Source organism: Helianthus annuus, chromosome 8 (assembly GCF_002127325.2).
Source record: "Helianthus annuus cultivar XRQ/B chromosome 8, HanXRQr2.0-SUNRISE, whole genome shotgun sequence".
NCBI classification, from domain to species: Eukaryota; Viridiplantae; Streptophyta; class Magnoliopsida; order Asterales; family Asteraceae; genus Helianthus; species Helianthus annuus.
Window position 1 is genome coordinate 28,340,568 of NC_035440.2, and position 10,992 is coordinate 28,351,559.

The 10,992-nt window shown below is 31.9% G+C and overlaps 1 protein-coding gene and 1 long non-coding RNA gene across 2 annotated transcripts; one reads left to right on the top strand and one right to left on the bottom strand.

Annotated features, from left to right (window-relative positions):
• The first annotated feature begins 956 nt into the window (after positions 1-956).
• On the top strand, positions 957-1,907 carry LOC110898748. Its single transcript, XR_004864923.1, has 2 exons — positions 957-1,418; positions 1,552-1,907. It is a non-coding gene; the product is annotated as an uncharacterized LOC110898748 (long non-coding RNA).
• Positions 1,908-3,520: 1,613 nt separating this feature from the next.
• Positions 3,521-4,557, bottom strand: LOC110901348. Its single transcript, XM_022148180.1, has 2 exons — positions 4,252-4,557; positions 3,521-3,535 (listed from the first exon to the last, which is right to left on the bottom strand). Exons 1-2 carry the CDS (start codon positions 4,555-4,557, stop codon positions 3,521-3,523), a joined length of 321 nt encoding a protein of 106 aa, XP_022003872.1.
• Between the last annotated feature and the right edge of the window lie 6,435 nt (positions 4,558-10,992).

Sequence of the window (10,992 nt, forward strand, 5' to 3'; positions counted from 1 at the left end):
CTCCGAATATAAAAGTAGAACTTCAAATGTTAATCAGTTCAGATATTAATCGTCGTAAATATAAACAAGTTTAAAATTCAATAACCCAAGAAATAAGTGAAAAAAGGTTTGACCGATCAGGTTAACCTGAAAACATGAAAATCACCTGATTCAACCTATAATAGCCTTAGCTTGTGAACCAAGCTTAAACAAATAGAAGATCGATGAAACAACGCTGGGCAACAAACGGGTCAAGTGTTAAATGGTTAGGAATGGTCAGGCCATATTTCTTTGTATTGAGATCATCTCAGATTGAACATAACATGAGATGTTTTGTTATCATGTACAAATTATATACGAATTAAGCTATATGTAGGCAGTAGGTTCTTTAATCCTTTTTATATACGAATTAAGCTATATATAGTCCTTTTTATATGAGAGAAATAACGTCTTATATTTGATTCAATTAGCCCATCTAATACATAATTAATAAAAAAAGTGGAATGAATTTAAATGGATTGCCAGCTGATATTATATTAAGAAAAGGAAGAAGGGACATGCACGTGATGTAGACACGGTTTCCATTTTGCGGTACAATTTGTTGTGGACCCTTTTGTATCCAACGCGTTAGACTATGGGTCCGATCCACAGAACATTTTCCCCTCCACATCATTTTCTTATCTTATTTTACAAATATTTAAGGAAAAATTACACTTTTCGTCCTTTATGTTTCTAGCTAGTTGCAATGGATAACCTTTACCTTTAATAATTACAGCCACAGTCCTTTATTTTGAAAACTTGTTACATCTTTCGTCCTTTAGCACTAACTTAGTTAAAATTTCCAGTTAAGTCTATTTCATAAAGGGGCAGTTTAGTCCTTTTACTTAATTATTATTTTTATAGTATTTAATAAAGAAAAAAATAAAACAAAAACCAACTTTAAAAACTTAATAATTCATAATCAATAGAAAATTAGAAACATCTCATTCTCAAGTATCTCTGTTGCTCTCTTTCTTCCTGCACTCTTTTTTCTATGAGCCACCACCACCATCACAGTGTTGCCATCTTCACCACCGCCTAACCACCATCTCCGGTCGCTTCCTCAAATCCGGCGACCACCAAGCTCCACCTCACCGATAACTACAAGAACCCCTTCGTTTAAATCTGTACAATCACATTTGAATTAGATCCGATAACCACAAGAACCCCTTTCGTTTAAATCAGATCTGAATCAGACCTGTGAGAGAGAGTGTGGTGGTGATCAGAGGTTGGGAGAAGATGCGGTGGTGGGGTTGTTGTAGATTCGGTGGCGGGGGTGGTTGTAGATTGACTGGTGGTGGGGGTCGGAATGAGCGGTGTGACTTTTATACGGCGGGGGTGGTGGCTGAAGATCCGGCAGGGGTGTGGGGTAGATGGCGGTGGTGGTGTTCGACTAGTGGGTGAGTTAGGGTTGGTGCCGCCGGTGATGTGTTTAGTCATACTCATACAATCAAGTACTTGTATATTGATTGAAACATGAAGTTAACTTGTAACGTACTTACGTTGTCTGTTTTCGTGTTTGGTTGTGGATAGATGGATAAAGATATCGATGATGTTGATAAACGTGTCGAGTGGCTCCATTCTGAACGGTATTCTTCTGCTGCTGGTAACATTTTTGGAGAGCCACAGAAGACCACGCGGGTCGGGGATGAGTACTAGGCACAAATCCCAGATTTAATAACAGAAAACGAGCGATTCCAGCTCATAAATGCAAAGGGTGAGTTTTGTGCTGTAGGTTACAGAGAACAAGTTTGAAACAATTTTCATTTTTTATTCACATTGATGATTCTCAATTAATTAACACTGATGTTAATGTTGGAATCTTGACTCCGAATTTCACACTGTCGATTGCAATAAGTTTTGGCTTTGATTTGATAAAGTTTTGTTCCGATTTGATTGTTGCATCAACAACAATATTCTGAAACGACAAAACCACAACCAGATCTCTCCCCATGTTGATTTCGGTTTTTTATTCAGCCATTCAGTGATGCTGTTTTAGGGGTAGGCGATTCAGATTCAAACGAAGGTGCAGAACGAAAAAAACAAATGGAGTTGGTGATGTGGTGTGAGGGGTGAGTGATTCAAATTCGAAACAAAAGTGGATGGTTGGAAGGGGCGATTCAGATCAAGGGAGTGGCAATCAGAGGTCTGTGTGATGGTGAGGAAGAGAGGGACATGGGGCTTAGAGAGATAGAGAGAGAGATAGAGAGAGAGAGAGAGCCACCGCCATCATCTTCTGCCACCACCTCTAGCCGCCGTCACCTCCTGCTACCACCACTAGCCACCGTCATTACCCCACCTCTGTTTTTTTTTTTTTTTTTTTTTGCTGCAGACAATTAAGAGAGAGAGAGTGAAAGAGAAAAAAAGTATTTATATTTGATTTTATTTTTTATTTATACTATAAATAATTAAGTAGAAAGACTAAATTGCCCTTAAGTTAATAAATTTAACTGAAAATTTTAACCAAGTTAGTGTTAAAGGACGAAAGATGTAACAGGTTTTCAAAATAAAGGACTGTGGCTGTAATTATTAAAGGTAAAGGTCATCCATTGTAACTAGCTACAAACATAAAGGACGAAAAGTGTAATTTTTCCAATATTTAAATATATCACACTTGATTTTTTTTAGTTACTAATAAGCAAAAAAATAAACATAATACTTGAGATAAATAATATTAAATAAATAAATAAAATACTTGAGACTTAATCAATCTGCTTTCTCATTTTATACTATTTTATCTAATTTTTAACCATTTAACCCGCTACAAATAAAACTAACCCAAATCAAGTAGTTCATAAAAAAATTGTTTGAAGTTGCCACATCTATAAAATATATATATATAAACATATGCAAATCTAAATAACTAAAATAAGTGATGATATAAATTGAAAAAGAAATAAAAGAAAATAAATACTTGAATAGTTTTGGCTATATTGATATGAAAAAGAAATACCATAGGATTCAAAAAAGTAATAACAAATGTTGGATCTTAATATATGCAAATATATATATTCCATGTTTTTTTAGAGTAAAATGCACGGATAGTTCCTGTGGTTTGGTGAAATTTCACCTTTAGTCCCCAACTTTTCAAAATTACACTCTTAGTCTCTGTGGTTTGACAAGTTGTTACTCGGATAGTCCCCAAAGCGGATGGAGGTTAGTTTTTCTGGTTAAGTGGGTGTGAAATGACAAGGACTATCCGAGTAACAACTAGTCAAACCACAGGGACTATCCGAGTAACAACTTGTCAAACCACAGGGACTATCTGAGTAACCTTCATCCGCTTTAGGGACTACCCGAGTAACAACTTGTCAAACCATAGGGACTAAGAGGGTAATTCTGAAAAGTTAGGGACTAAAGGTGAAATTTCACCAAACCACAGGGACTATTCGTGCATTTTACTCTTTTTTTTAAATTGAAACCTAAATGGCTATAAAATCTTTTTCAGTTTGTAAAATTCATAAAAATGTGGTTGAACAAAATAATTGATAAAAAACAACATTTAGAATTCAAAAATCTGTGAATAAAATTAAAACGGCTAATTATTCTAGTTGTATAAACTATTGTAATTAACTAAAATGTAAAAACATTTTAATGATATAATAATTATCCATCATATAAATGATAAATAACGTGATAAATTATATTGGATTTATATTTTTTTTTTTGAACGACAAATTTGGATCACTGACGGACCACTGGAGTATTATCGTGCCACCAGTAGAACCATCCGATCATATCCATCTCCACTAGGTAACAATGTCTATTAGGGGTGTTCATGAGCCGATCTGATCCGATCGAGGGTCTGCTCATGCTCGGATTGAATTACAACCGATCCGATCGGATCGAGTTTGCAAAACCGAGCACAAAAGTGATGCTCATGCTTGGATTGAATTTGAATCGATCGGATCATTTTCGCTTGGTTTTTATCAAATCCTAACTATAGTAGAAACTCGATTATTTAATAAACTCTCTAAGATAATATTTTTTACCGGTCCCGACTCGGGGATAGGGTGCTAAATTAATAATTCGCTAAAATTATAAGATAGTACATTTTTGATAATTTCTTTAGACCCCATATAAAATATAAATTAATAATTCCTTATATATATAGCATATTACATGAATGATTTATGAAGGTTTCTTGAAAAATGACTCAATTGTCTTTTGTTTTTTGTTGAAATCAATTTCCCCTTGAATCTCGTCTCTAATTTTCCTTAGCATGGTAAGAACTTCTGGTGTTGTTTTCTCATAGCTCAACAAGAAATTGTTCAATGTGATTGCCGCTTTAATAGCTTCGTTTCGCGAAGGGGGCTCCATTGTAGAACTTTCATCATCTTCTTCATCGATATCATCTTTATTAATTCTAGTAACGCTTTCAATAATTTCTTCATCAGTCAACAACTGTGCAACTACATTTTCTTCTTGGTGAGTCAGAACATCTTCGACATCCATTGCATTGCGATAACCCAACTCTTTGATCAAATTCTGGAGTTCTTGAGTGCTTTCACCACCTTCATCTGAGTTCTCAAAAGTCATGTTATCTGTTGATCGAAGTTTACAATGACGAAAGCAGTTCGCAATTATATAAATTAATAATTATTAATTTATCGATTAATTAATAACTCTTTTAATTAATAAATTTTGGTGGTCCCAAGTGTATTATTTTATAGAGTTTCTACTGTAGAGTCGAGCGGATCGTTTTCGCTCGGTTTCGCTCGATTGAATTACAACAAAAACAAATCCTAACTTAATTAAAACATGTCCAACACTTTACTAACAAAAGCAATACATAACTAAAATCATGATTCTAAAAATATTCGAAGTTCGAACAATCGGTTTATGAGTACTGTTTTAGGAATTAGGGATTTAGGGTTAGATTTTGATATTAACTATTAAGTTATGCTAGTATATATTTTGGGCTTTTAATTTTTTTTGGCTAGTATATTTTTTGGGCTTTTAATCTTTAAAATCTATATATATATATATATAGTGGAAGGTTCAAATGAGAAGAAATTCTTTGTAAGAAGAAAAAAGAAGAAATTTCAACCAATAGAAATGTTTCATTAGACTTCATTTAATATTTGTACTTAATGTAACTATAAGGGTATATTAGTAAACTTACATACATCATTAATTGGTAGTTTCATCTTTAATAACTAACTATATTAAATTTGTAACTTATTTTTAAAATATATATTTTTCACAAAAAATAAAAATAAAAATTCATTTATAGTGTAGGATAAATCCGAGACGTGTAGGATAAATTACTAGTTGTGTAGGATAAATTTCAATATGTGTAGGATAAATTTCGAAATGTGTAGGATAACTTTTGATGTGTGTAGGCAAAAATATTTAGTGTGAATGATTATAGTCTTAATGACTAATTAATTAGTCAAACATAATAATAAATGAGATGAGAAAAAAACTATTTAATGTTTTACAATTATACCCTTTTATTCTTTTTCTTCTCAATAAAATTTTATTCTCAAATGAACCTTCCCCTATATATATATATATATATATATATATATATATATATATATATATATATATAGGTAGAGGATCCTGTAAAAAGTGGGACTTTTGTGAGAAGTGTGAGAAATAATTTGGGAATGACAAGTGTTCTTTATCCTAATTAATTCAAAAGGGTATATTAGTAATTTGACATTTTTATCATTTAATTGATTTCCAAGAATAACTGCCAAAAAAAAAAAAAACTGGCGAAATGAGTTTTTTTAGGGTTTGAATCAAATTTTGAATTAGGAGCAATTTTAGGAAACATTATACATCTGATTGTTTTATATTCTTCATCATCTTTTAATCGCAACATCTTTTAATCATACATTGTTCATGGCATGGTGTTTTAAACATCTGGATACACTGTTCATGGCGTGGTGTTTTAAAAATCTGGAGACATTGACTATGATTCAACTCATGGTGTTTTATCTGGAGACATTGTTCATGGCGTGGTTTTTAAACATCTGGAGACATTGTTTATGGCGTGGTGTTTTAAACATCTGGAGACATTGACTATGATTCAAGTCATGGTGTTTTATCTGACTTGAATTCCAGATAAAACACCATGACTTGAATCATAGTCAATGTCTCCAGATGTTTAAAACACCACGCCATGAACAATGTCTCCAGATAAAACACCATGACTTGAATCATAGTCATGGTGTTTTAAAATCTGGGAATGTTTTGTATTGATTGTCCAGATAAAACACCATGACTTGAATCATAGTCATGGTGTTTTAAAATCTGGGAATGTTTTGTATTGAATCATAGTCATGTTTTGTATTGAACAATGTCTCCAGATAAAACACTATGATTCAAGTCATGGTGTTTTCTGGATTCCAGATAAAACACCATGACTTGAATCATAGTCAATTTATCCAGATGTTTTAAAACACCACGCCATGAATCTGATTACAGTTCTTCTAAACGTAAAACACCACGCCTTGAATCTTATATAAAACACAGAGGCTTCCGATTTAGATATTGATTATTAATTCCGATTTTTAAGGAAAAAGGAGTGTTATGTAGGTGTTTTTGGTTGTGTAGGATACGGTTACCATATTTGAAACATTTAAAGAGACACTATTGCCTTTCAATTTTACATAAAGTCCCTCTAATTAAAACACAATTTACATTTTTATACCCTATTGATCTCAACCATTAGATCAAATATCCAATGGTTTAAAACACTTCTTACCCTTCTTACATTTTAGACACTTTTTACCATATCCCTACCATATATATATATATATATATATATATTAATTATTAATTATTAATTATTAATAAAAATAATTCGAGCGAAACCGAGCGATCGACGAGCGAGCGGTCCTTTGCTCATGCTTGGATTGAATTTGAATCGAACCGATCCGAGCGGCTCATTTACAAACTGAGCGGGAATCGAACGAGCATTTTTCGAGCAATCGTCGAGCGAACCTCGATCGTCGAACAGTTTGGACAGCCCTAATGTCTATACACCAATTCAGGAGGAAACCCAATAAATCTGGGAAAAACCCCCCTTTGTGGAAATCGAACCCATGACCTAATGGTCATAAGCCTTATCCCACCACCTAGATACCACTAGGTTATAATGCCATGGGTATATATCTGATGATATTTTACGAAAATGATAAGCAACTTTAGAAATTATAACTATCTATAATTAACTTTATATTAAATATCGAAAATATATATTCTTTTAATTTAAATATCACTATTTAATAAGACCATGTGTAGTGGGTAGGGAATTGGACGTTTTTACCCTAATTCACGCCCAAAAACGCCCCAACACCGCCCTCTAGCATTTTTTTGAAATTTTTTTTGTTGGCGTGGGAAAAAAAAAACGCTAGAATGTTAAACTTTTGGACAATGAAGTTTTTTATGGGTTTTTCCTTTAAATTCAATTTCAATGTGTAATCACTGCAAGAGACATTTGTTTCACTCATAATTACACACATTTTTAACTTCAAGCCCACGTGTCGCTTCATGCCCAAGGGTGAGACATTTGTTTCACTTATAACTACACACATTTTTAACTTCAAGCCCACGTGTCGCTTCATGTCCAAAGGTAAGACATTTATTTCACTCAACTCTACACTTGGTCTAATAGAGAAAAGTAAGAAAACTATTATTTAATAAGAGATATGCATGAAAATTAGGGTGAGGACCCACTAAAAATTAACATTTGTCCTAAAAAATGTTCATTTATCATACAATGTATAAATATATATAAATATAGTTAATCAAATTATTAATGGTAAATTACACTTTTCGTCCTTTATGTTTGTATCAGATTGCAATGGATAGCCTTTAACTTCAATTATTACAGTCACAGTCCTTTATTTGCAAAACTCGTTACACTATACGTCCTTTGATTCTAACCTGGTTTATTTTACATGTTAAGTCTAGTCATGTGCAAGGCCCATGAGAGTATTTAAGTAATTTTACCCTATTTGGCTTTATCAAATAGAACTCATGAAAAAGAAATATATTAAATCCAAAAATTTATGCCTTATTTCTCTTCTTCTGAACGCTCTCCCTCTCTCTCTAACAAACACCACCACGGCCACGGCCATGGCTACAACCGCCGCCGGAATAACCACCAAATCCTGCCCATCTTCATCTGCTCTCTCTCTCTCTCTGTAGCCAACAAATCCGTGAAGAACGAAGGTGTACGAGAAACTCTAGATCGGCCATCATCTCAAATAACCACCGTCATTGACTCATCTGTTGTGATTGCGTTTAGGGTTTTGTTTTGATTAAAAAAACAACAAAGAACAAGAAGAAAGAAAATTTGGGGCTTAATAAGTCGATAGATCAAGAATCTGCTCATTTTTTGTTCTCCCGATAGATGGTGATGAGAATTTAAAAAGGCACTGGAATCAAAAGTATTTGTTTGTTGTCAAACCTTTATGAAGTCGTTTCAAAATGCTTATTTTATTAAAATTAAAATATATGTGTAATCAAAAGTCCTTAGATTTATGGTTACAGTTCTCACGTCAATTATAAAGATTATCTTGTCCTAAGTACAAACACTAGCAATGCATATATTCTTTCAATCATCCATTAAAGTTTGAATTCAAAATAAGTCGCACTTTTTCTACTAATATTTAATTCTTGTTTATTTATTTGAAAACTGTATACTTTTAACATGATATGTATAAATAAACTAGTGCTAATACCCGCGAATTTCGCGGTGTTGAGAAATGATATGTTTTTTTTTTTTTGAAAATAATACGATTATACTGGTCATAAAGAAACTGTATGGATGAACATACTATTGAAATTTGAAGATGATACGATTTGATTCTCTGGTTATAATGGCAATCTGAATTTAAACTAAATAAAATAACAAACGCATTGTACCGGAAACGTATATAAAGGGTGATCGAAAACTTATTGTAAGGTAATTGTTTTTTCGGATTTTAAATAAAAAGTGAACCCCTATTACTATAGCACTTATGCTTGCTTGAGTTTCGTAACCAATAACTTGGAATTCGCTTTCGACCAGTTGAAGAAACAATCGTCACCTAAGGAAATATGTTCAGCTTCAATTATATCATGCCACCCAACAACACCGTACCTATGATAGATAAAATATGAAAGAAATTGTTAGTAATTCATATACAAATACAGTGAAAGTTAAATAATAATATATAATAATAAGATAATAAATTGATGCACAAACCTTATTTGACCATCAATATTGTGTGTACGAAGATTCTTAACCCAAGTATTTCCTTTAACAACTTTGATGTTTAGTTCAGAAAACTCATTTAAACCACTTATGTCAGTAATCAATTTGGGAAGGATCTACATTTTGTAAGCACATTACAAATATGTTAATGTTATTAAATGAAAAAAAACTAAAAATAACAAAAAAAATAAAACATAAAAAAGCATAGTAGGATACCAATTCAGTAGATATTGTCATTGCAAAAAAAGGATAGTTAGGATCGTCACTAACTTGTCGATAACCTTCAACATTGGTAATATGTTCATATTCTTGCTCAATCAAAGGAGTGTTGTTTAACAAAACTTGACGACCGTGCTTATTAAATATGGTAATATTAAAATCTTTCACGTCGTTTATTTTAAAACACAAAATATCGCCCGGATTTAACCTGAGATCTTCAATAAATTTATACCAACCATCAGCAAAACAATAATTTGGACCAATCTTTCTAATACGGACTTCCCATTTATGAATCTCGGATACGTTAAGTATAACCTTGTTATCCGGTAAAGGATAATCAAAATGTTCTGAAAGAAAAGTGTCTGGTATAACCTGTAAAGAAATTAATTATTATAAAATGTATGAGTATTATGTTTTACATAAATCGAGAAATAAACCATATAAATCTATAATAAAAGTACGTACCATTGGAGTTTGTAAAGGATTTTGAATAATTTTACAAAACGGTTTCCCCCACTCTTGATTTGGATCATGACAGAAAAGCTTGAACTTAAAAGTACGATCACCAAGATAGTTGAAAATAATAAAGAAATATCCATGGCCAAAGTAATTTAAAACCTCAGACCATCCATGAGTGAAGTAGAATATATCTTCTATTAATTGGATGCGAACACGCCATGAATGTTTTTCATCAAATTTAAGGCTAACAGTTGAGGATTCTAACTTATTCGTCCATATAAATCTACTCATACTAATAGGTATAGCCTGAAAACCAAAAAATAAATATATGAAAAATTTCATTAGAATAAATATCAAACATCAAACAATACTTATAAATTGTTTATAAAAACAATAATGGAAGTTATGTACCTGTTGAAGGGATAGTGGATCAAGTAGAGTTATGATGAAATACGGACCATGACGATACATATTCACCCGAACACGATAGTTGAGGAAGAATACTAAGAATCGAATACTAATAGCAACACATAGAATGAAAGAAAAAAATATCAGCATGTATTTATATGAGAAAATTGGAAATAAAATTTAAGAAACTATAGAATAAACAATTCTTATAACTATTTATGTCAATAATTAATAAAGTCAATATTGTACAAAAATATATAAATAAATGTAATTATTGTAAATGTGTTTTAAAAATAGCAAAAGATTTAAAAAATACTGCTACTAATAAAATTTTAACATAATAAAAGGTTATCCGAAATATTAGTACTAATTAGGGAATATATATTTTTTGTATGATATTCAAATACATAATGGTAAAATAAAAAACATTAGTTTAATATTATTACATAAATAACCGATATATGTTACAAATGAAAATCGATACTTAAATTAAAAATGTAAATATAAATTATAATCATCACATATATCATATCAAAGACTAAAGCTACTGCAATACTCCATCACCTTCAATCAAGTTTCACTTCCCTCAAGAAACATCAACCGGCGGTGGTGAAGAAGAAAATTGGTAAAGTAAGGTTTCCTCCATTATTTCCGATCATTGTATCTGAAAT

Bases quoted from the DNA above. Each gene is read 5' to 3' on its own strand.
- LOC110901348 (XM_022148180.1), bottom strand. From the start codon at position 4,557: ATGACTTTTGAGAACTCAGATGAAGGTGGTGAAAGCACTCAAGAACTC.